This window comes from Artibeus jamaicensis, unplaced genomic scaffold, assembly GCF_021234435.1.
Source record: "Artibeus jamaicensis isolate MK-2021 breed Jamaican fruit bat unplaced genomic scaffold, CSHL_Jam_final contig_466, whole genome shotgun sequence".
Taxonomy (NCBI): domain Eukaryota; kingdom Metazoa; phylum Chordata; class Mammalia; order Chiroptera; family Phyllostomidae; genus Artibeus; species Artibeus jamaicensis.
Window position 1 is genome coordinate 20,786,365 of NW_026521844.1, and position 26,289 is coordinate 20,812,653.

The window sequence follows — 26,289 nt, forward strand, 5'->3', positions numbered from 1 at the left end:
CCAGCACCTGGTTAGCAGCTTGAAAGGCACCAGTGGCATATAAGTAGGAACTGAAGTTTCTGGCATCAAAGTGGGATTTGGGAGACAGCCTTATCCCAAACAGAAAGGTGGGCAGAGGCCATTGCTCCTTTTCTAAGTCTTTCCCCAACAGAGCCACAGAGCCAGCAGGTGGCTGCCATATCTGAGATTTCATCAACCTGGCTAACACTCTTTGCCCCACCTTGGAGATCCCCTGAGACTCCATCCCACTCAATTTACAGGCCCACCCAAACTATTAACTGTGACTTATCCATATGAATGGCTGGTCTTGGGTCATGCTCCAGAACTTCCTAAATCCTGTCAAATAAGCAACAGACAGCCTCAGTGAGCTCCTAGTCCTCATACCTCTTGCTAAGTGGTCCCAGGCCCAGGACTAGCAGCAACCAGCTTAGATTGACAGTTTTACTTCACCTGGGAATCTCCAAGCCCAGCACAAGTAGAGATATCTCAGATTGCTTTATAGCCCAGGCAGGTGGTCTCAGGCAGAACATAGGTGGGGGCTGACCTTGGCCTGCATACCCTGCCCCCGCACAACTGTCCTTCACAGAAAGCAGAGGTTGGTGGTTGGTGGTCACAGCCAGTACTTGCAGCTGACTGGTCTGGGTAAATTCCTCCCATTGAGCAATCACAGCTCAACTACAAGAGGAGGGTATATTCAGCCTACACAAAGGTGCACCTCGAGTACTGAGCTTGGGTGGTAGGGGAGGCTGTGCCACTGGACCCCGTAGGACAATTACCACATTAGGCTACACTACCAAGACATGTAGTCAGCTCTACCTAAATACATAGAAACAAACACAGGGGAGCTGCCAAAATGAGGAGACAAAGAAACGTGGCCTAAGTAAAAGAATAGATCAAAAACCCAGAAAAAGAATTAAACAAAATGGAGAGAAGTGATTTATCAGATGCAGAGTTCAAAACATTGTTTATAAGGATGTTCAAGGAACTTAGTGAGGACCTCAATAGCATAAAAAAGATCCAGTCAGAAATGAAGGATACACTAATTAAAATGAAAAATTTATAGGGAAACAATAGTAGAGTGAATGAAGCCAATCAATGATTTGGAACATAAGAAAAAAAAAACAGTCAGAACAACAAGGAGAAAAGGAATTTAAAAAAAAAGAGGATAGTGCGAGCAGCCTCCGGGACAACTTCAAGTGTTCCAACATTTGCGTTTGCAGGAGTATCAGAAGGAGAAGAGGAAGAACAAGAAATTGAGAGTCTATTAAAAAAATAATGAAAGAAACTTTCCCTAATTTGGTGAAGAAAATAAACATGCAAGTCCAGGAAGCACAGTGAGTCCCAAACAAGATGGATGCAGAGAGGCCCACTCCAAGACACACTATAATTAAAATGCGAAAGATTAAAGATAGAGAGAGAATCTTAAAAGCAGGAACAGAAGAGCAGTTAATTGCCTACAGGAGAGTTCCCATAAGACCGTCAGCTGATTTCTCAAAAGAAACTTTGCAGACTAGAATGAATTGGCAAGAAATACTCAAAATCATGAAAAGCTGGAACCTACAGCCAAGACTGTTCTACCCAGCAAAGCTATCATTTAGAACTGAAGGGCAGATAAAGAGCTTCTTAGACAGAACAAACCAAAGGAGTTCATCATTATAAAACCATTATTATATGAAATATAAACATAAATACAATATGAAATATTTAAGAAAAAGAACATCAAAACTATAAAAAATAGTTTTGATGAATGAATGAATGGCAATGAATACATATCTGTTAACAATTGAATCTAAAAAACAAACTAAGCAAACCAGATGAACAGAGACAGAATCATGGATACGGACAGTGTTTTGATGGGTTACCTGATATGAGGGGGATATAGGAGAATGGGTGAAAAAGTGAGAGAATAAGAAGTACAAATGGGTATGTAAAGTACAGTATAGGAAATGGATTAACCAAAGAACTTATATGCATGACCCATGGACATGAACAATGTTGTGGGGATTGCGTGAGGAAGTAGTGGGTGCTGGGTGAGAGGAACAAAAGGGAGAAAATTGGGACAACTATAACACCATACTGAATAAAATAGAATTTAAAAAAGAGAATATAGGTATGAGCAAAACAGAAATCTCTATCCTTACAGACTGACATTCTGGTGAGGAGTCAACTCGAACACATGCACACATGCACACACCCATACCCACACATTATCTATAGAGTAAATACTATCTTCTCTATTAAGTCTTCATCAGTTTACCGTCTGCCCTCATTCTGGAGGGAATTAATGATCTTTTCTTCATTCTTTTTTAACTCTGTATTTTCATCTCCAACTGCTATAATGCTTTTAGCAGTCTACCTTGTATTAAAATGGTATTCCCTTTACATTTTAGAAAATAGCATCTCGTTGATTATTTAATTCTCACAATAACCCTGGAAAATAGGCATTATCTTCTCTATTTTACAAATGAGTGAACAAGTAACTTTGCTGACTAATAAATGTTAGCCAGGTTTCTCCTTTCTTCTCTCATTCATAAATTTGATGAGCACAGGTTGTGTATGAGACACAGTGATAGCTCATGGGCAGGGGACAAAGAGTATAACAATTAGCAAAGATTCATGATTATGGTAGGATTGTAGAATAGGAATTTGACCAAGTCATGAATGACAGGATAGACTTTCCTGAGCTGTTAACATATGTTAAGAATTGAAAGGTGATGATGGCTAGTAGGGAGGAGCACATGGGAATGGTCCAGTAAAGAGCATAGGTGGATAAAGAATTTGAACCTGTCTTCTGACTCTCAAAACCCAGAGTTTTTTTTCTATTATGCCACATTTCTTTTTATAGCTTTTACTTCTATTAGATTATAAGCTTTTTGAATACCATAACCAATACTTACTTTTCAGTCCCCGCAGCACCTAGCACATGGCTGCAGCAGGTGCTCAGTATTTATTTAATTCAATCAAATAAATATATTTATTTATATATATGTAATATATATTAATCTGTAATACATGGTTTTTACCAGCATTCTATTACAAAGATGCTAAAGTGAAATATTGCGATTGAAAAGTAAGAAAAGATAGTTTTATCTTTTAAGATAAAGTTTCTTTTAAGAACATATTCCCTCTTCTGAATCCCATTCCCCCACCTTCCTTTTCGACCTGGTTTTCCCTTCGACATCCAGGGAGAAATCCCTCAGATGCCGTGGTCTGGCCTTCCAGAAATGTTTCTATGTGAAGGCAAATAGTTTTGAGGCCATTATCTTTTATAACACAGGGCCATTTATTTTGTGATTTACACTTCACAAAGTATTTGCATATATATTGTTACATTTGGTTTTATCTGGAAGAAGTTATTTTTCCCATTTTATAGCTGGAGGCAGAGAGAAGTTAAAGAAATGCTCAGGGATCTTGGCTGTAAGTAATGAAAGCAAAACTTCTACTGAGAGTTGAACTAGAGTCTAAGCTGGAGACCTTACTACTCCCTGTCCAGGGACCAAACTCAACAGAGGCATATAGTGGTTTGTGAGTAAACAGTGGAGCTGGAGTGCCTGGGTTTGATTCCTGTTTCTCTTGATCTACCTTGGGCAATGCATTAGCTGAGGCTTCCATAACATTGCCCCAGATGGCTCATTAAACAACAGAAATTTCTCATTGTTCTGGAAAAGAGAAGTCCAAGATCAAGGTGTTGGAAGGGCTGGTCCCTGGCTTGCAGACGGCAAGCTGCCTTCTCTCTGTGTTCTCACATGGCAAAGAGAGAGGGAGCTCTGGTGTCTCTACCTCTTCTTGTAAGAGCACCAGCCCGGTTGTATTAGGGCATCAACCTTATGATTGCACTTAACCTTGATTACCCTCTTAAAGGCCCTATCTGCAAATGTAGGCACATTGAGGGCTTCTATGTATGAATTTTGGGGAGGAGTTCAATTTATAATAGGCAAGTCACCCCCTTTCTGCCTCCCTTTCCTCTTCTGTTAAGTGGGGCTAACAACAGTGTCTACTTTATTGTCATAGGCACTAAATGAGTGGTATGTGTAAGCCCTGAGATGAAACTGAACCGGGTACACAGGCTTCCATGGCCATCAGTTATTACATACATTTGAAAACCAATTTTAACTTTTTATTCATCACTTTTTTCCCAGTTTATTTATTTATCTGTTTGTTTATATTATCATTAAAATACAGTTGTTTCCATTTTCCTGCCACCACTTTCCCCCACCCCACCCACCACACTTCCTACCCTCCATCCTACCTTCTTTTGGCCTTGTCCATGGGTCTTTACACATGTTCCTTGACGACCTTTCTCCTTCTTAACTATACAGTGCATCTCCGGATATTTCAATGAACCAACTAGCTCATTACTCCCTCTTTCCTCAGAAAATGACCACGAAAACAAAGAAACAAAAAACATAATCTCTGTGGTAATGCATCCTGAATTGCTCAGGATTTCCTTTTTTTGCATACATAGACATAGCTTCTACTTTGTCATATAATATCACTGCTTTGGTTACTCACCCTCTCACTTTGATTTTAGCCAACATATCCCAGGAGTACTGAGGAAATAATCAGTGTCAGATTTTTCCAATGCTTGAATTTTTTTCTTTGTATTTTATAACTAACTCTTGTGTTCTAGCCAATGTTGACGTTTTGGCAACTTTGGGGTTATGAGGCCAAGGTGGGTAGAGTACCAGTGGGTCTGACGAAGAGGAGAAATGAGAAAGACAAAAAAATGACACTTAAGTACAGAAAGAATAGTTGTGTTTTTTGCCAAAGTTATGGGTCTGTAGAAGTGGTACAGTGTTTTAGACAGAGTCTAAGAAGTGTTAGTTATTACTTTATCCATAATTCTCTAAGTACTTCACCTCAGCTAGAGTTCAACTTTTTAGCATTGCAATGTCCCCATTTCCAAGGGAAAGTACTGGTTTCCTAATGTCTCCTTGGAACTTGAAATGGGTTACTTCTTTCATTCTAAGGCAAACTCAGAAGTACATTTTTGTGGGGAAAACTCCTACACAAGAGGATAGGTCACAGCCTTGGCCTGAACTTAAAGTGACCACTACACTCCTTTTAAATTCCAAGAGTTGAAGTTCTTAGAGCAAAAGTTTGGAAGACATTAAGCAAGGTCATTCACTTTACTCAAATATTAAAGCTCATCTGGACATTTTCAGGCTTAAGAAGTGCAAGGCCACAGGAAATAAAAAAATATCCAGGTTTCCTTCTCTTTCTGCCTAGTCAAACATAGGTCCTCTGTGTACATTCAGTTCTTTGAAGTGCACTAGAATTATTTTACATTCTACTCTTTTAGAGCTTAAGGACTAGTCTGATTAATTCTCTTGGTAAAAAGTAGGTAATGCCTGTTCAATGAGATGAGATGTTAAAAGTCTAGCTTTCTCTGGCTGTTTGGATTATTAGGATTACAAAGCAATTATTTAAGGTGGTAGATCCTCTGGTGCATTTAAGTATTTTGTGAATCATTAACTGCTTGAGAAAGCTGGGAAACAGGTTGAAGTGGAAATAGAAATTTCCAGGTAAAGATTTTTTTCAAGAAATGAAAAATAAATAGACTCTCAGAGATTCTAAAGTTTCCTCAAAGGGGAAAGAGGTTCCTATTTACAGCTGTATCTCAGGAGCAACACACCATGAAAAACAGGTCACAGTTGTACTCAACTAGCATTTGTTATACCTGATACAGGCCGAACCTCAGATGAGTGCATCATGTATTACTAAGTTTCATCCTTTGAACATCCCCACTTGCCAGTTAAAGAAAATTAGGATCAGAATTTTTCAGTGATTTTCAAGACTTGTTGGAGCTGAGACTTGAACTCAGGGAGGGGCTGTGCTCTTTCTATATTGGACAATGTCAAACACCAAACTGATGATGTCATCTTGAGTGACCACTTTACTTTGCCATACTTGTTCTCCATTTCTTTGCCTTGTTCCATTAAAAAGTTAGGTGAACTTCTCTAAAAATATTGATGATTTTATAGAGTTTTTCCTTTTTAACAGCGTAGTGAACAAGACAAAGTTCAGTAATATTACCTTACTCTAAGAAAAATGGTTGTCTCATTGTAGTATCTTTATTTATACTATAGAATTCTATTTTGCATTATACAGATTTATGAGTTATAGGGCCCAAGGATACAGGGGATTGCAGGTATTAACTTAAAGGCAAACATATCCAAGCACCTTCAATTTAGTCATGCTACAGGCTATAATAAGATGGAGGCATATTGATGAATTTCAGTCTTTAAAATTCATCTAGACTAAGACATGTAGCTAGTTGGTGCATTGATTAATACTGCCCTGTGACAGCTTAGGAGTTCCAATGTTCCATTTTGGCTTTTCCTCCTCAGGCATTACAACCTAGAGGTCCTTCACAGGATAATAGCTTGATTTGGGGAATCAGATTCTCTGTTGCCAAGGCTGCTGAAATTCTGAGAAGCTGGGTGGTATTTGCTACATGGTGCATAATTCAAGGTGATTTTCATACATGAGCCACAATCACCATGGGACAACTTGTTGAAACAGAAAGGAAGGGAAGGAGCCAAGATCTGGAGTGGGAAGACCAGGCCTCAGGTCTCGGTTCTCCTTGGCTACCCATGCCAGACTGGCTTGAGCAAATCTTAGCCTTGCTCATGGAGAGTTTTCTCATCTGCAAAATAAAGATAGATGATAATACCGACTTTGAAGAATTGAGCCTAAAATAAGATAATTCCCTCTCTGTCCCTCTGACACACACACAATCTGCTAGGCCAGGCTGGAGCACAGACATATCTCAGACACAGCCCTACCACCGTCCAAGAGGAGAGACAAGGCAAAGGGCAAGGCAGTGGGGGTGCAATGTGGTAAGGCAGTGATTTTCAACCTTCTTCACCTCATGGCACATGGACACTAACTACTAAAATTCTGTGGCAGACCAAAAAATGTATTTTTTGCTGATCTGACAAAAAAGTAGGTATAATTTTGATTCATTCACACCAGATAGCTATTGTTATGTTGGCTGTTGTCATTTTTTAATTTAGCAGTCTAAGGGAAAAGGGGTCAGGGCCCCAGACTAAATAGTCAGATTGCATGTTTTAAAAATTCTTACTACACACCAGTTAAAAATCACTGGTTTTTAGGGGAAAGATCACCAAGAGAAATTAGGGAGATTCCCAAACTTTGAGTTGGACCCTAAAAAGGTGGTTGAGATCTAGCCGTGTGGAAACGTAAAGAGAGGAGAGAAGGCTGTGTGTTTCAGGCTAAGGAATCAGCAAGAGCAAAGGCATGTAGGGGGGCTTTTCCTGAGGAGAATTCATAAAAGCGATTTAGCTATGACAACTACCATATCTTCTCCTCCCTTTTGCAAAGTCCGTTTAGACACTGTTTGTGAAAAACGTGGGTGTGGTAGAGAAAATTTCCAGCTCTGGCCTACATTCCCTAGGCATCACTTGTTTCCCAGGCTTGACTTCCCCTTCCATTCTTCCTAGCTCTATGGTTCGTCAGGCATCCAAATGAATTTTATGTGTATCATTTACCCCCTCAGATAATAACCACTGTTATTGTCACATCACTGTCTAAGGGGCCATTGTGGTACCTGTTACTCAATACACTGCTGGTTTTCTTCTGTGATGAGGTCATCGGTGAACTGCAAAGGGAAGCAGCTTCAGTCAGAGTCATGAGAGAAGGTACCTTCTTCAGTCCTACCTGTGCTAATATCTTGACAACTACCTTTGGGCATGTTCAGGCCATGCATTCAGTTTATTTCCCATTCGTTCTCAGGCTGTCACTGAGCCAGTTGCAATTGTTCACACAACTGGAATATAAGGATCTTTGCCTTCAAGATAGTCTAGACAAACTAAGAATATACAAGACAGAGAATGATTGGGAGGACAAGCGAGGGACAGTTAGAATCTTCTGAAGTTAGCATAGTTACAGTCCTCTGTGTCTCTCTCCCACCCCTGACCTCCCCCCCACGCCTGACCTCCCCCTCCCCCCCTGGAGGGGGTGTTAAAGGGGCTGTTCTGGAAGAGGTGAAATTAAACTTAAGCCTGGAAGCATGGTGGCGGTTTAGTTATCTGGGTTCCTCACCCTCAGAGACTCACAGAAAACCCTTAGAATATATGCTTTTTTCTTTCTGTGAAAATGTGCATCTGGCCCATGGTTGGAAACTAATAAGGAAAACTAGGTTTGACTTGTGAAACTGCCTCACGATCAAAGCTTTGTTGTGTGGGCCAGTGCCTCACATTCACATCCTCACTAAGGGGCGACAAGACTTTTCAAGGCTCTGTGTCTCCCAGCTTATATAATTCTGTCTAGAATATTGGCTAACTCCATAAACTTACAGAATTACACTCAAATGGGTTTTTTTTAGGTTCACTTTTAGCCTGATAACTTCCCTTATCTTCATGGGGGTTTTGGTGTCTTATTTCCTCAGGATGAATTTCAAAACTACTCTTGGAAAAAGGTAGTGTGGATCTACCTGTCAGCACTAAACAGCACATTTCATCTCACTCCTGACCACCCTCTCATTGCAGATGAAGAGTATATCATAAATAGAGCCATACGAAAGCCAGATCTAAAGGTAAGTATATTCATGGTTACCGCTGATGCAAGAAATATTAAATCTTTCCCCCCAAAAATGTAAGAATAAATTCAGATCCTCCACTGTCCTAATTCTCAGTTGACAGTGTAGAACATTTTAAGTGGGTATGTGCAACCTTGATGACAACCTTCGATAAATTACTAAACTTTGCCTACTTCTAATGTTAACTGATGAAATTTAATAAATTAAGGAATACAAAGATTAATATGGTGCCATGTGTATAGTAGATGCTCAGTACATATTAGTTCTTGGTAGCCTCAAGTCCTGCATTATAACCTATGTAACAGAGCTTACTTTACAGTAAAGGTATATCACCCAGGAACATCCCAGAGAGTTTGCTGTGCTTGCATGATGACCTTATTTTGAATACGTCATTTAGTTGTCATTGAGGAGGTACTCCCACCTCTCCATATTAAATGAGGACTACTTGGATTATGGTTAACATTCATATCAAAAATATATTTTATAAGACAGACTATTTTCTCTTTAATTTATATATGTGTAAATAGCTGTTTAAATTCACTTTATGAGCTTAAGGTCAATTTAAAAAAGTAACACTCAATTGTTGAGCAGTTTCTGTATTGTCAATTGTTATTACCCAAATTGAACCACCAAAACAAACAAAAACAAAAGAGGCCAAGCACCTCTAATAGATTGCTTAATCTTGTAGGTGGCCATTCACCTAGAAAAATAAGCATCCCAGGCTTGACATCTTCATTTACCTGCATAAGGCATAGGAACTTTGGCTAGTTACTATCTCCCTAATCATTGTGTTACTTACTTATAAAATAAGAGTAATAACTGATTTTTTTCCTGTTTCTCAGGGCTCTTTGAACCTAAAATGCGAAAATGGATATTAATGTGTTTTGTGAACTGTCATGAGCTATGTTCATAAAGGGCTGAAATTTTAATTAAAATTGGAGGAGATATCACAGGCTAAGCCATGACCACACAGACAGCAATTAACAACATAACTGAAATGATAACCATTCAGGGCCATTTAGGGGAAGTCTGGAGACTGCAGCACAAGAACTTTGTCCAATTTGCAAGTGCAAGCTACAGGGAGACTCTCAGAACCATCTTGTAGGATTGCATGCAATACTGAAACTCAGTGCTTCCAGGATGTTCTTACAACATATTTCAATATGAAATGAAGAGCAGGAAAGCCTGGAAGAGGGGGAGCTTCCTGGTTCTGAGCAGAAAGATGAAATTCACCCCACAGCAGATACCTGATTTTCTACTTACTATTTCCTAGTCTTAAGTTGCAGGAAACGGGCAAATAAATTCCACCCTTTGCAAATATGGTGCTTACCCTCCTACCAGCTTCTCGAGCCTCAGAAAGTGATGAGGGAAGCAGAGAAACTCTAGGCAGCCATCCTACCTGCTAGGGGAATCTCAAAGGTATTTAAAAGGTCTATGACAAGTCATTCTTCTAACTGCAACGAATGACTTTAGAAGTTGTCAGGAGTGAATGGAATTTTCTATTTTCTGGCCTGAGGTAAAACTTATCAGTAATTTCTTTATTTTTCATTATTGCTGCCTTCTGCTGCCGATGTTTTTTGTCTATTATGTTTAATAAATTTCTCAATCTTAGTTTGTGGTTTCACAGTCTCTTGATTTAGGTTCTCTAACTTGGCAGGGGCCTCAATTCTACTATCATTTGGCTTTCAGAATTTTTCCAACACAGATTTTGAACTTATGGACTTAATAAAGTAGGGAACCCTCCTTTTATACAATTTTAATTCTGGAAGTCAGGTGATTTTCAGACCTTCTTCTGAGACTAGCTTGACTATTAGATCATTTGAGAAACTGGACTTTGGGTCCAGATGGACTTGAGTTCAATTCTAGCCTTGCTTCTTAATAGGTTCAGTCACGGGCAAGGAAGTTACTTAATCAGAATGAACTTTGGAAGTGAAGTGAAAATGAAAACAATGCGTACCCTACCTCAGGGAGATTAAAAAAAGACCAAAGATAAGGTATTAACAGCTCCCAAGTACTCAATAAACAGTAACTATGCTTACAGTCTAGTTCCATTTGCAAAATTATGGGAAATACTGGAAAGGAAAGAAAGATGTAATGCAAGAAACTTGAGTTTCCAAGGTGAGCCATGACGGCCCACACACCCCAGGCTGGTTACCTTCAAATACTCTTTCTCACTCTAACTTGCAGCTTGTGAAGGAGGAAGAATCATTCCCAGTAGCAATTAATTTCAATTTTATACTGAAAATCAATAAGAAAATAAGATTTATTTTTTTAAGTTATTACGCAACCAACTTCACTGAAATAAATTCATTCTGTAAAATAAAAAATATGGCATTTAACATTTTTTACTTGGTAACTATTCATGTGTGTATGTGTGTGTATGTACTGTATACTCACACGGGTATTTATTGACCAGGGTTCAGATTCAACGAGGTAACCTAGCTCTTGGAACTAAGGTATTTAAACTCCACTTCTAGCTGACAAGTGGTTGCATGAAACACTCTCTTATTTAACAAAAGGTGTATTGAGCACCTCCTTATGCGACAGATTTGTGCCCTTCCCCGTTTTAGTGTTTGTCTCACGGTATCCTGACTGTAGTATTTACAGGTATAGGTCATATTCAGAGGAGCTGCGGTGAAACTCGGAAGTAATCTGGCCAATTGCCTCTATTTATTCATGGGCCAACTGAGGTGCAGAGAAGTTTAGTTGAATTTCTCAATGACACAATTATTAGAGTAGCTATGAAAGAAAGTCTTGAACACTGTTCCTCAACTTTGGCTGCACATTAGGATTACCTGAGGAAATTTAAAAAATATTAATGCCCAGGCTACACCCTAGACAAGTTAAGTCAGAATCAGCTTCCCAGTTGATGGTAATAGGCAAAATGAGGTTATAACCATTGCTCTATAGCAGTATGACAGTCATGCTGTTTTCCCTTGTGCTTAATTAGGTCACCAGCTAATGACAATTCAGATTCATATACAAAAGTGCTTAAAGAAATCGGAAACAGAAAAGTATAATTGTCATAAGCATTAACCTTTCCCTTCCTTCCCACTGCCACTGTTCTCAAACCCCCGCTTCCTGGAGCACTTTTTCTTGCAATTAACATCCTCACTGTCTTCTGGTACCTGCTGCCAGTCTATCCTTTTTTAGTGCCCCTTCTGTTGGTTACTCAGCAAGTTCATTGACTCCAAGATAAAGTCCTAAATACCTCATTCCAGCATTTAAGGCAATATAATCTGATCTTTAGTTATCTTTCCATCCTCGTTCTCCATTTCTCACAAAGGCCCACTCACCTGCCCCTCCCCTACAACTAACTTGTGCATAATTTTTTTGAAGCACACTCTCTTTTTTTCTCAGCTGAGCAAAATTCTTCCAGTCTTTCAAGTCCCAGCTGAGATGTCATCTCCATGATGCTTCTGTCAGCTGCCCTCTCCATATTTCTACAGTATTTCAGCACTATATTTTTTTACTTGATTGCATTTTTATTTCTTTGACATGTACATATTTGATAGTATGGTAGTTTTCTTTTTTTGGTAATATGTGCTTTTCCTTGTTTGGTTATAAGGTAGTACAATGCAGAGGCTGAATTTTATTCATATACTTACCCGTGTAATAGACCCATGATAGGGATTGACTGAATGATGACTTTTACTGAAATTAGAATACCATTTGCGTAGTGAGAAAAGATAGGATAAGTTAGGGAAAGATCAATCTTAAATAAGTATAGTAGGGCTCTATCTTTGCTTCCTCCACAAATGTTTCTTTTGCTGACCCTCAAACTAGAGACTTTTTTAAGTACTTTTCTTTTGTAGGTGAGATGCATAAAAGTACAGAAAATAAGATATGTTTGGGACAACTTAGAAGGACAGTTTCAAAAAATTGGGTAAGTTGTTTCAGCTATTGCATCCAAAGAAGAAAAAATATTATCTCAAAAATATTATTGTTAAATATGTCTTTCTTCTTATTTTATTATTTTAGCTCTTTGGAAAACTGGCTCAGTTCTGCCAAGATACATCTAAAATTTGGATCGGGTTTAACAACAGAAGAGCAGGAGATTAGGTACCATGCATATTGTTACCTATACTTGTTCAAAAGGACTCTTACCAGTTAGCCAAACAGGGAGCACGGTTAATAGTCAACTGGTCAATACCAGAAAACATTCTAATGCTCTACTTAGTAGTATTAAATGAAATGCTTTCACATATATTATTTTACTTTTCAGAGCAGCTTTGTGAGGCAGGTAGAATGGATACCCTCTTCATCCCAACATAACAGATGAGAAACCTGAGGCTCAGGGAGGTTTAAGGGTCTACACAAGATCACACAGATGGGAAATGATATAAAAAGAACTGAGTCTCACACTTCTGGCTATGGGTTTGTGCTCTATATTCTACACAAGGCTTCTCCAGATTATTATAATAATTAGGTTGAGCTATTTTTACTATAATCAGGAACTATATATTATACTATGATAACAGTTAAATAAATTCTGGAGCAGCAGAGGAATATCACTCTGGACCTTTAGCTCCATGATTCCAAATCAGTTATTGGGCAGAGGAGCAAGTTTTGGGAAAAACATTGGATTGAATGTCAAAAGTCTGTGGCTTTGGGCAAATAGATTCTCCTCTCTGGGCTTTCGTTCCTTAATGGTTAAAAGTGGGGAGAGAACTGTATAAAGGCCTCACTGTTTCTAAGTTTCTATGATTCTCACACTCCCCTCCACCGCACTTCCTGTACTTTGAATAGACCTAGGGCTTTGCATCATCAGCATCACCTGAGAGCTTGTTAGAAATGCAGACTCTTAGACCACATCTCATCTCTTCCGAATCAGAATCTTCATGTTGACAAGATCACAGAGTTATTCATACGGACAATGAAGTTTGAGAATCACTGTTATACATTGGCCAAGCTGTTTGATCTGACTATTTACATAGAAGTCACTAATGTTCTTAACAGCAAAATAGCTCATAAAGGATAATTGCTGTGATCATCAAAAAAAAAAACGCATCTCAGGGTTTTCAATGAAAGGGCTATATAACTCTGAGTAGAGCTATTTTTGAGAACACAACACCTTATCCCTCACATTGAGGCAAATTTTGCAGTTTCCTAGAACTAATTGAGAGTAGGAAGGTAGGTACAGTATTCCTTACCAGTAGAATTACTCTCTCCTACTGACCCTTCCCTCCCACTTCTATGGAGCCAGAGTTGGGCAGAATCAGAATTGAGAGAATGACAATCTTGAAACACTTGATGAGACAATTGCTAATATTAAATACACAAATTACCCTTAGGTAAATATTTAGATCTCAGGAAGAGTCTAGTTTAATAAATGCAATATCATCATATTTATTGTTTTGGCACCTAGTAACTCCCCCCACCTCAGTTATTTGAGAAAGATGTGGGTGTTATGTCATAAGAAAGGCTTACGTTAATCCCACAAGTGAGAAAGTGAACATGAAATAGAGCTTTTTTTGAATGGGCAAGAAATGAGTTTCATGTTTAATAGTAGTAATTGAGTGATCTGTGATCTCTTCCTATAGGAGGTTAATATGTGGGCCTAATACTATTGATGTTGAAATCACACCAATTTGGAAACTGCTCATCAAGGAGGTAATATTACTTTCTTTCAGTGCTGGATAAAAAATAAAGAAGTTTGGCTGTAGTCAAACAATCAAGAATGCTACTTGCTAATAGGTAACTGTAACTTGGGATGTTTTCAAAGAATGACAAATGTATTTTTTATATCACTTTCTACTCTTTTTCTTGAAGTCCATCTTTTGCACAAGTCCATTGCCTGGCACTGGATAAGATATGATGCTCATGTGTCTACTTAACCCCTACTTACTGTATAAACACAAATTCTTTTTCTTGTTTAATCCTTTGCTTCTTAGTCCATCTCAACTTTGAAAAATTAAAATAATTTAAAAAATTGAAAATCTATTCTTTTCTTATAGGAAACACAATTTCCTCAGCATCCAAAATTGTAGTAAGAAAAACATCTGTTTAACCTCATTAGTTCTACTTATCTCAAAGTGTGTTGGGGAGAAAGAGGAGCATTTGGCCATCACTTACTAAACTGAATTTTTCTTCTTTGGCTCTATCACTGGGCTTATTTTTTATTTTATAGTGATTACTATGAAATTATAACCACATATCTATGCTCTGGGTTTCCTCTTGCACTTTACCTCCACTCCTCCTTGCCTTAAAAAAAAAAAGCTTATAAGCTTAAGGTACTTCCTCAAAATTTCTAACAAGCTCTCAGGCATGAAAAAAAGCAAACAAAACTGGTAGTGGAAGTTCCTGTGTGCTTCTTCCCTAACCAGAGGCAGGGATTACCATTCCTGTTTTAGACAGAGGGGAATTGGGGTAAGGGCACGAAATATTTTCAACCAAGCAGGATTACAGCTGTTGGAGTTATCCTCCACTTTCTCCCAGTGTTCTAGATGCTCAGTTATAGCTTACCAATTGCAACTTGGCTATTTACTTATGAGAAAGGGTTGGACCTGGTGGGCAACTCAGCAAGCAATCCTGGGGAACAGCGAGGGAGCAGGGCTGCGGGTTGACTGTGGTCGGGCATTCGTGTGTGGATAGACAAGCAAGGAAGTGGGCGATTGGATGAGAGCCAGCAGTCCCAGCAGCAAGCTACGGAGGAGGGCGCCGCCACTTCCCCGCTCTAACTCCGCCTCCACATACAGCGTCACAATCCAGCGACCTGGGAGTCCAAGGCTCCGCTCCTCATACTTCACTGGCGCAAACAGACCAAAAATGGCTCAAGAAGATCTCAAAGCCCCAGAGCCTATAAATCTAAGCGATGAAGAAATAGCAAAACTCTCAGACGCACAGTTTAAAACACTGGTCATCAGGATCCTCACAGAACTGGTTGATTATAGCCACAAATTAGACAAACATATGAAGGCGAAACTAATTGAAATGAATGGAATTGCACAGGAAACCAATAGCGATGAAAAGGAAACTGGGACTCAAATCAACGGAGTGGACCAGAAGAAAGCAAATAATGGCCAAACAGAAAAGAATGAAGAAGCAAGAATTCAAAAAAATGAGGAGAGTCTTAGGAACCTCCAGGGCATCTTTAAACGCTCCAACATCTGAATTATAGGAGTACCAGAAGGGGGAAAGGAACAGCCACCAGTGGAAAACTTATTTGAACAAATAATAAAGGAGAACTTCCCCAATCTGGCAAAGGAAATAGACTTCCAGGAAATCCAGGAAGCTCAGAGAGTCCCAAAGAAGTTGGACCCAAGAAGGAACACACCAAGGCACATCATAATTATATTAGCCAAGATTAAAATGAAGGAGAGAATCCTAGAAGCAGCAAGAGATAAGGGGACAGTCACCTACAAAGGAGTTCCCATCAGACTGTCAGCTGACTTCTCAAAAGAGACCTTACAGGCAAGAAGGGGCTGGAAAGAAGTATTCCAAGTCATGAAAGGCAAGGACCTACAACCAAGATTGCTCTATCCAGCAAAACTTTCATTTAGAATGGAAGAACAGATAAAGTGCTTCTCAGATAAGATCAAATTCAAGGAGTTCATCATCACCAAGCCCTTATTATATGAAATGTTAAAGGGACTTATATAAGAAAAAGAAGTTAAAAAAATATGAACAGTGAAAGGACAACAAATTCATAGTTATTAACAACCACACCTAAAACAAAAGCAAACTAAAAGGACAGCTAGATCAGGAGTGGAAACATAGGAATGAAGATCTCAAGGAGGGTTAGCAACAGGGGAGTGGGAGGAGGAGAAGGGGGGAGGAGGTACAGAAAATAAGTAGCATAGACAGTAGATAGAAAATAGATGGGGGGCGCAAGAATAGTATGGGAAATACAGAATCTAAAGAACTTGAGACACATGATCATAAACTAAAGGGGGGTAATGGTGGGGATAGGGGGTAGGGTGGAGGGGAATGAAGGTGGGAATAGAACAACTGTAATGGCATAATCAATAAAAAATAAATTAAAAAATAAATAAATAAGGTAATTGTGGGAATTAAATGAGCAGATTCAAGCAAAGTTGCTTAATGCAGTACTTGGCACATGGCAATTACTGAATAAATATAACTAGAATAAGATTATTGTGTGGGATGATTTATATCATAGAGATGAGTGATAAAACAAATGTCAATGAATAGCTAAGTGTGAAGCCTCAATATCTTCTTTATCTTCTTGATTTTGTGTCTGCCAACAGGTTTTAAATCCATTTTACATATTTCAACTCTTCAGTATCTGCTTATGGTTTAGTGAAGACTACAAGGAATATGCTTGTGCCATCATAATTATGTCCATCATTTCCATAGCCTTGACAGTATATGATCTTAGAGAGGTAAGTTTTTTTTAGCAATCTTATGGTCTCAATAAGAGAGCAACTAGTAACTTTACTGAAATTTTGTTAGAAAGGAAAATCAAGAAATAATCATTGCCTGCGAATAATAAATGAGACCACATTTGTAAATGCCTAGCACAACAGCCAATGCTCAACAACTGCTAGTTCTTTTCCTTTTCTCACATTCCAGTTCCTAAACTTTCCAGTCATTTTTGCCCTCTCTTTGAATTACTCAGGCTGATTAGCCAGAAGGCTATGCACAGATTTATGAGTTGCGAATAAGTGGAAAAATATATCTAGAGAATACTAGATATATTCTAGTATATATGATGGATGTTGAAGATGGTAGAAGAGGGGTAGAAAGTGGAGGAGAGTCTCTTTAATATCAACTTGTTTTGCTTCTTATGGTTGGGTTGGTACTTACTTGTCAATATCCCAATTCATATCATTGGCTTTCTCTATGTCTACACCAGGGGATGTAGGTGATTTGGGGAGAAAAATCACATAGAATAGACCAGTTGGTTGCCCTATAAACCATGAATGCCCACACCATCCGGGCAAGCTTTCTATGAAAGTTCAGCCCATTCTTTGAAATTAAGATTTCAAACTGAATTTCTCTTCAAGTTTCTGAGATGCCTAGCTGCCCATATTCTTCTACTTTTCCTCTGATTCAGCAGATAATCTCACCACTTGTTTCATAAAGACAGAAACCATAAAATAGGATTTTGCTCAATTCCCCCCTTTCCAACTGCCAAATGACCCTTGTCTCCACCTCCATCCTGCCTTGATCTCTCATTAAAGAGGAGAAAGTGCCTTCTGCCTGTCTTGAGACCACATCCTCTCCAGCCTTCTCAGAGTGCTATTCAGTCTACAGGTGACCCCTCCGGCTCCTCCTCCTCCAGGCCTTCTCATCAGCACTTAGACATGCTCAGGCTTTTCCCAACTTAAAAAATAATGAAACAATCCCTTCTCTTGACCATTGTTTTACCTTCAGCTCCTACTCTGTCTCCCTTCTCCCTTTTACAGAGAAACTTCTTCGTTCTTTATGCATACTGTCATCCTTTATTCATCTGCCTCTCACCCTCTGCTGGTGCTGGCCTGGATTATTCTCTCATGACTCCATTCAAACAACTAGTTAAGGTCACCATTATGATCTTAAGGCCCATAGACAGTTTTACATTTAAAAAAATTTTTTTATAACTAGTCGTTTTTTAAAGATATTTAATTAATTTATTTTTAGAGAGAGGGGAAGGGAAGGAGAAAGAGTGGGAGAGAAACATCAATGTGTGGTTGCCTCTCATATGTCCCCTACTGGGAACCCGGCCTGCAACCCAGGCATGTGCCCTGACGTGGAATTGAACCTGTGACCCTCTGCTTCACAGGCCCATGCTCAATTCACTGAGCTACACCAGCCAGGGCTCTATAACTAGTCATTTTTAATAGAAGGCATAATATATATGAACATAATAAAAATTTTTGAACAGAATAAAACAGTGTAAATGAAAAATAAATATTCTTCCCACTTTAGTACTCCCCAGTGTCCAGGTCCCCTGCCAAGAGGCATCTACTGAGACCAGATGTTCTATATACTTTCAGTAACATTAAACACATACGCGTTCATGTTTTACACTAATGGAAGTTCACTATGTACACGATCTTCACTTGCACCTTTTTACTGAATAAATCTTGAATATCTTTCTATATCTGCACAAATCCATTTTCTCTAGGTGTACCATAACTTCTAAACCAGTTTTATGTTGATGGATATTAGGTTGTTTCTAGTCTTTTGCTATTAAAACAATACTGCAATGTATCTTTTCATGAATTCACATATGTGTGTTTATAAATATATACAAATTTCAAATATGTAATTTATATTACATATAAGTACATATGTATATAACGGGTATGTACATGCTTATCTGTGACTACATTGATATAAAGATATAAAGTTTCTAAATTGAGATTATTTAATCACGAGTTAGGTATGTTATTTTAGTAGATGTTGCCCAAATGTCCTTTAAACTAGTAATACCAGTTTACACTCCTACCAACAGTTGATGGAGTGTTTGTTTTCCTTATCTTTGCAAATATAAGCAAAAATAGAACCCCATAAATGTAATACAATATTCTCTACTCTGAGTTGAGCACTTGCTCATGTTTTAAGCAATTTGCATTTCTTTCACTATGAACTGTATTCTTGTGCTTCATTAAATTTTACTAGGTTGCTTGTCTCTTGCTCGCTGATTTTGCAGTCTGCTTCCTGCAGTGGACTTGCAGTCCCAGTACGGATTTCACTAAACTTCTCAGTTGTGTTTCACATGGTGAAGGGCTCCAGCGCCTCTTTACCACGTACTCCTCCTGTTTGGCTTTAGTGGAAGCACACTCTCCAGGCTCTCTAGTCGCTCTTCTCCATTTTCATTTAAAGTTTATCCTGCTGCACGCCACTGCTTTAAAAAATGGGTGTCTCAAAGTTAAAACAATATGAAAATGTATAGAATACATGTTTCATTTTATATATCTTGTATGTTCCATCTTTCTCTTCCCCTTTTACTTGTTCAATCACTTTTATAAGTTTCTAGAGAATTCTTCCAAAAATTTTTTTAGGCAATTCAAGCAAGGATACATATATAATTTTGTTTTTCTTGTTTTCTTATGTAAAGGTGGCAGGAGTATAGTATTTTCTACATAACTTTATTATTATTAATAATATGTCCTGAGGGTTTTTTTCATATGTGTACTTTGAGAGATTCTTCATTATTTTTGCAGCTTCATATACCAATGACTTCTAAAGGCATATGCTAATGACTTTTAAATTTATATGTATCTCAAGTCCAAATAGCTTTTTTGAGTTCCAGACTAAGATCCCACAGCCTATTTCATTCAGCATCACTCCTTCAGGAAAGATTTCTACTGCTTCCATTTGCTATATATACACCAAAAGCACCTGATGTTTTTTTTCCTCTTATTCCTGACTGTAATGATACATTTACATATATGGGTATTTGATTAAATATATTTCTCCCAGTAAACTCATTGATGATAAGAACCATTTTTTTTTGGTTGACCATTAATTCTATCCCCAAGTGTTAGTATATTCCTGGGCACATAAAATTTGTTCAATAAATATTAACTGAATGTATAAATGAATAAAAGAATGGGTTAATAGCAGAATACTCTGACTTTAACATTATCTATTCTGTTAATCATTTTTTGGAAATATTAATCAGATTTGTAAATAATTTAAAGCTAAGAGATTTAAGGAGTGTCTTACATGACAAAATCAGAATAAAAAATACACACTAAATAACAGGGACCTTCAATCCCCCAGACCCAGATAAAAGGTTTTTCACACAAAGTTGCCTAATAAATATGAAATAAAACATGCTTTATTATGTTTTTCTTTTGTTTCTTCTTATTGATTCACTCTTCATGTCCCATATATTTCATATATTAGAACAATAGATACTATAAGCAAATAGTAGAAACCACCAAAATTTTTATAAAGTTATGGATTGAGAACTCTGCTGTGGGATGTCCCAAAACTGGAATAAGTCTTAGTTCTTGAAGATATTTACTATAAACATATATCTGAATGATCAAAGTTCTTGATACTATTTATATACTAAAAAATAAAACACTAATTTATGGATATCAAAAACTCTTTTGTATGGAAGAGCATGCTGGGAAAATCCTTTCTACTAAAGAATATATACTTCTTATTGCTGGGAGAAGAGCACAAGTTGAAAGCTTTTATAATTGAGTAATAAGACGCTCAGTCTTGTTTTTAGCCAGTGCATTCACTTGGCAATAAGATAGTGCTCAGTCTTCATAGAAGGCCAGCACTTTACTGAATAATACCTGGGACCAATCCTCAAATAAATATGCCTCTTTCTATTTTCCCTCTTTTTCAGCAATCTGTAAAACTCCACCGTCTAGTTGAGTCACACAATAACATTACAGTCTCTGTATGTGGGAGAAGAGGTAAGTGCCATTATTTTCAATCTATGTATTGTCTATATGGAATCAGAAAAAGATTTAAATTTGTATTTCTAATGTCTCCTACTACTCTTTCCATCTCTTCCTGTGCATTTACTTAAAGAGATAAGAAACTGGAGGTCTTTTCACCTAAACAACAACAACAACAACAACAATACAGTTTTATTGAAGTAAAACTGACATACTATAAACTGAACATTCTTTTTTTTTTTAAATTATTTATGCATCTTTAGAGGGGAAGGGAAGGAGAAAGGGAGAGAAACACCAATGTATGGTTGCCCTTTGCGCATCCCCTGCTGGGAACTGGCCTGCAGGGAACCAGCCTGCAACCCAGGTATGTGCCCTGACTGGTAATCGAACCTCGATTGTCTGGTTCGCAGGCCCGCGCTCAATCCACTGAGCTACACCAGCCAGGGCTTAAACTGAACATTCTTAAAGTACACAATTTGATAGTTTTGATACACACCCCCAAGAAATTGTTACCACAAAGACAATGACTGTCCATTATGCCCCATAGTTGCCATGTGCCTATTTGTAATCTTCCCTTTCACCCTTTCTACTTATCTCCATCCTCAGGCAACCAGTCTGCATGTTTACAGTTTTATATAAATTGTATTGGTATTGTACAGTATGAATTTTTTGTCTTCACAGTATATTTGGGGTTAATTTTATTGGGATTAATGTTTGTAAATATTTTGAAACTTATCCATTTGTTAAGTATATCAATAGTTCATTTTGTTTTATCCCTGAGTAGAATCCCATTGTATAGATTTGTTCATTCATTCACCTGTTGATGGGAATTTGGGTTGTTTCAAGTTTTTGGCAATTACAAATTATGCCACCATGAATGCTTGGGTTCCTTTTTATGGACATATACTTTATTCTTATGGAAAAATACCTAACTGTAGAATAGTTGGATCATCTGATAAAAAATATTTAACTTTTGAAGAAAATGCTGAATGGTTTTCCAAAGTGGTTGTGCCATTTCATACTCCTACCAGCAATAATTGGGTGTTCCATGTGTGCCACCGTTTTTCCAACACTTGATATGTTATGCTTTTTAATCTTAGCCATTTTAACAGGTATGTGGTTAAATCTCAATGTTGTTTTACTTTGCATTTTCCTAATGACTAATGGCACTGAACATCTTTTTAAGTACTTGTTTGTTACTTGCATATCTTCTTTGGTGAAGTGTCTGTTCAAATCTCTTGCTTATTAAATTATTTTCTTACTAAATTTTGAGAGTTCTTTCTGTAGCTTAGATTCTAGTCCTTTATCAGATATGAACTGCAATTGTTTTCCCGGCCTATAACTTATCTTTTCACTTTCCTCACAATGTCTTTCAAAGGACAGATGCTTTTGTTAAAATCTAGTTTATCAAATTTTTTGTGGGTCATGTTTCTGTGTAATATCTAAGACATCTTTGTCTAGGCCAAGGTCAATCAAGGTTTCTGTCTAGAAGAAACCTTTATGTTGCTGTCTAGAAGTTTTATAGTTTTAGGTTTTACATTTAGGCTTACATTGCATTTTGAGTTTTTTTACATTGATGTTCATTTTTTTTGCAAATATCCAAATGTTCCAGTACCATTTGTTGAAAAGACTATTCTTTCTCCATTGAATTGCCTTTTCAGTTTTGTTAAAAATCAGTTGCCAGTACATGGACAGATCTGTTTCTGGCCTCAATCTATTCTACTGATCAATTTGTTTGCCTTTATACCAATTCTTCACAATGTGGCTTTATGATAAGTCTTGAAATAGAATAATGTTAGTCCTCTAATTTTGTTATTCTTTTTCAGAGTTGTTTTGATAATATTGGGCCCTTTGCATTTACAATAAATTTGAGAATCAACCTATCAATTTCTACCAAAAAAACTACTCCATGTTGAATCTAAAGACCAATTTATGAAAAATCAACATATTAACAAATTTGGTTCTTGTGACCCACAGACATGGTACATCTCTCTATTTAGGTCTTCCCTTTTTTTGAGGTTTCAGTGGATGGGGTTTTCAAATTCTTTCTCAGATTTATTCTTAAGTATTATATATTTTGATGCTATTGTGAATTATTTTTTTAATGTAACTATCCAGTTGTTCATTTGCTAATAGTTTCCTTATATGCATGCGTTGATTACGAATCTGCTGAATAATAAAGGGGGGTTCTCTGCAAGTCTTTCTGGCTCTCCCTCCGGGCTGTTAAGTTCTCTCCAGTACTCTGTGCTATGAACTTGTCACCTTAATCTCTGTAGACTCTTACCTCTGTACTGAACTCAGGGCTTCTCTGACCATGATCTGGTTCCCCCTCCTCTGTCATGGCCTGGAAATTCTCTAAAGGCAGTAAATTGAGCAATTATAAGTAACCTTTATTTGTTTCCCTTTTTTTTTTGCTTTAGTTCAGTGTCTAAAAACCATTGTTTCATGTATTTTTATGATTTTTGGTTGTTTTAGGTGGGAAGAACAAATGTGGTCTTTTTTGTTACATCTTGGCTGGAAGTGAATCTTTACCTTTTAAAAATGTCCTGGGCATTTTCTTATGATAAAATATTTTGAACATATACAACAATGGAGAGACTATGATAATGAAACGTCATGTAACTATCACCCAGATTCAATGATTATCAACTCATTGAATCTTTTTTCAGCTGTAGAACTTCCTCTTTCACCTTGGATTATACTGAAGTATTCCAGTTGCTTTATCATTTTATTCAAAACTATTTTAGTATATACCTAAAAGATTAAGACTCCTTTTCAATTCCTTTGTCACATCTAAAATAAGCCCCTCATAATTTAAGAAATCATCAGTGCTTAAAATTCATCAATTGAATCAAAAGTGTTTATTGTATACACACACACACTTATGGTATATGTATATATGATGCATTATATATAAAATTTTAAATTAGTATCCAAATAAAGTCCATATAATGCAATTGTTTGATAATTCTCAAGTTTATTTTGATCCATACTTTCCTCCATATCTTCTTTTTTCCTTGTAATTTAAAAAAATTAAACTTATTGGGTTGACATTGGTTAATGAAATTATATAGGTTTTAAGTATACAATTATATGGTACATCATTTGTATATTAGCATATTTTTCAGACCATAACACACACCTAGGTTTTAGAGGAAGAAAATAAGAAAAAATTTTGAACCAAAAATGTGGTAAAGTATTTAATAACATAAATAACATAATATTTCACCAATGTAAATGTAAACAGAAGTCAACAGCAGCTTTAACAACCATTATTCCTCCAAAATTTGGGGGCAGGGATGTGTGTTTTATAGTCCAAAAAATATGGTACATTGTGTGCCCACCACCTAAAGTCAAATATTCTTTCCTTGCAATTTTTTTGATGAAGGAAATAACTAGCTCATTCTTTGGTTTCCACAGTTTAGATTATATGGACTTATTTAACATAATTTCGTATTTCTTGTATTTTCTATAAACTAGTCAGATCTAAGGTTTGGGTCTTGGCAAGAATACTTCTTAGTTGATATTGTGTACTTCTAATGAGAGGTACATGATACCTGATTGTCTTTGTGTGTGTGTGTGTGTGTGTGTGTGTGTGTGTGTGTGATATCAGCAGACATAAATGCTCATGATCTAGATTTATTATTTGACTCGGAGTTTCAAATTTCTACTTCTATCATGCCATCTTTATATATTAAGTGGAATATTTCTACAGATACTCTAAAAAATTATTTCATTATCCAGAGATTCAGTTTAAGAAAGTATAAAATATCTGGCTATTCCTCTTATTTAGCATCTTTCAGAATAACAAGTTGGCCCTCTAGGACTTTCTAAGATTGTGTGTGTTTAACATAATGTTAAACATGGTTGATACATTTCCATTCATTGCAATTTTTATTTTTATTCTTGCTCAAATTTTCCCATCTTTGGCCATTCAGAGCCTCTTTAGGTTAGCTCCTGAATTCTTTTTACATGATCCTAGTATTCTTTGAATGTTTTAATGATTTCTGGTATAACAAGGTATTCCAAACTCATCTTGAATAATTTCTGCTCTTAAGTGAGGCAACACCCATCTTTCCAGGGAGCTCTTAGATATGGTACTTAGACACTTCAATCAGAGCATTAGGAGTGCTCATTTCCATAGTGTTACTAATTGTTTCTAGACCTTTTCAGAAGATATACCTATAAAATGATATTTTAAAGGTAAAATGCATTATTAGTTCATACTGACATTTCCAATTCAAATTTAGAACTATGGGTTTTTACTTACCCTTGTTGATTGTATTTCTGTCTCTCCTTTCTCCATACCTAAAGTCCCAATTCTCAATGATAGCAAGTTTCTGTCTCATTTTCTCTATCCTGTTGTATACAATAATCTCAGAATAACAAACCAACACACCCAACACCAGAAGACTTTTTAAAGTTCTTCTTTTCCCCTGTTTGTGATATACCATTAAGAATGTGCAATGAGGTCCTGGCTAGTGTAGCTTAGTGGACTGAGCATGGGCCCATGAACCAGAGGATAGTGGTTCAATTCCCAGTCAGGGCACATGCCTGGGTTGCAGGCCAGTTCCCAGCAGGGGACACAGGAGAGGCGACCATACATTGCTATTTCTCTCCCTCTCTCCTTCTCTTCCCCTCTAAAGATAAATAAATAAAATCTATATTAAAAATATACAATGAAATTATAGTGTTTTAAAAATCATATTTTAATAAATAAATCAAACCATGGGAGGCTTGACTTATAAAAAATCATATTTTAAAGTCACTCAAAATATTTATTTTATGTATGGTTATACCAACAACATAATAGATTCATCTCATTTACTGTGCTTTAGACTTTTAGTGTCAGCTTTCAAAAATTATTTTTGTGTTAGTTTGTGCATACATCATATAAAACATATACATGGTTTGAAAGTTAACTCCAGAAGCAGAAGATATTCAGGTGATTCTAGTCTCCATCCCCTTTCTCTCTGCCTTATGTACTCAATCTCTCTAAGTTATCATTTTTATTTGTTTATGGTTTATTTTTACATTTGTAAAAAATGAAAATGACATACAATATTTATAGCTATATTTACAGAATAAGACATATATTTATACTGCTATTTTTAGGTAACGGGTATAACATACACATTTAACTTTATTTCCTGGTATGTATGCTTTACATACTTAACTGTGTTTCCCAGAGACCCTTTCACAGGAAGATACGAGACATTCTTCATTCATTGTGTCGGCTACATCGCCCTGTCTTGTGTGGGGGAATCGTTTACTCAATCGGTCCTTTATTGAAGGATTTTTTTTCTCAGTTTGTTACTATGACAAATAGTGCTATATAAAAAGACCCTTGTGCTGTCTTTTTATACTTTGTTTTTTGGTCTTTGCATACCTTTGCCAGTCTACCTTCGGTAT

The 26,289-nt window shown here is 37.1% G+C and overlaps 1 protein-coding gene and 1 long non-coding RNA gene across 3 annotated transcripts in view; one reads left to right on the top strand and one right to left on the bottom strand.

Annotated features, from left to right (window-relative positions):
- Nucleotides 1-26,289, top strand: part of ATP13A4 (ATPase 13A4) — a 239,599-nt gene that overhangs the window by 40,182 nt on the left and 173,128 nt on the right. For both annotated transcript variants that reach the window (XM_053667251.1, XM_037131634.2), the window contains exons 3-8: nt 8,414-8,560; nt 12,379-12,449; nt 12,545-12,625; nt 14,107-14,176; nt 16,774-16,908; nt 20,823-20,892. In XM_053667251.1, the coding sequence (XP_053523226.1) occupies nt 8,414-8,560; nt 12,379-12,449; nt 12,545-12,625; nt 14,107-14,176; nt 16,774-16,908; nt 20,823-20,892 (574 nt within the window). The remainder of the gene's footprint in view (nt 1-8,413; nt 8,561-12,378; nt 12,450-12,544; nt 12,626-14,106; nt 14,177-16,773; nt 16,909-20,822; nt 20,893-26,289) is intronic.
- LOC119038997 (uncharacterized) overlaps nt 1-26,289 on the bottom strand; it is a 47,936-nt gene that overhangs the window by 11,722 nt on the left and 9,925 nt on the right. The window contains exon 2 of the long non-coding RNA XR_008392050.1: nt 10,719-10,801. This is a non-coding gene — a long non-coding RNA (uncharacterized LOC119038997). The remainder of the gene's footprint in view (nt 1-10,718; nt 10,802-26,289) is intronic.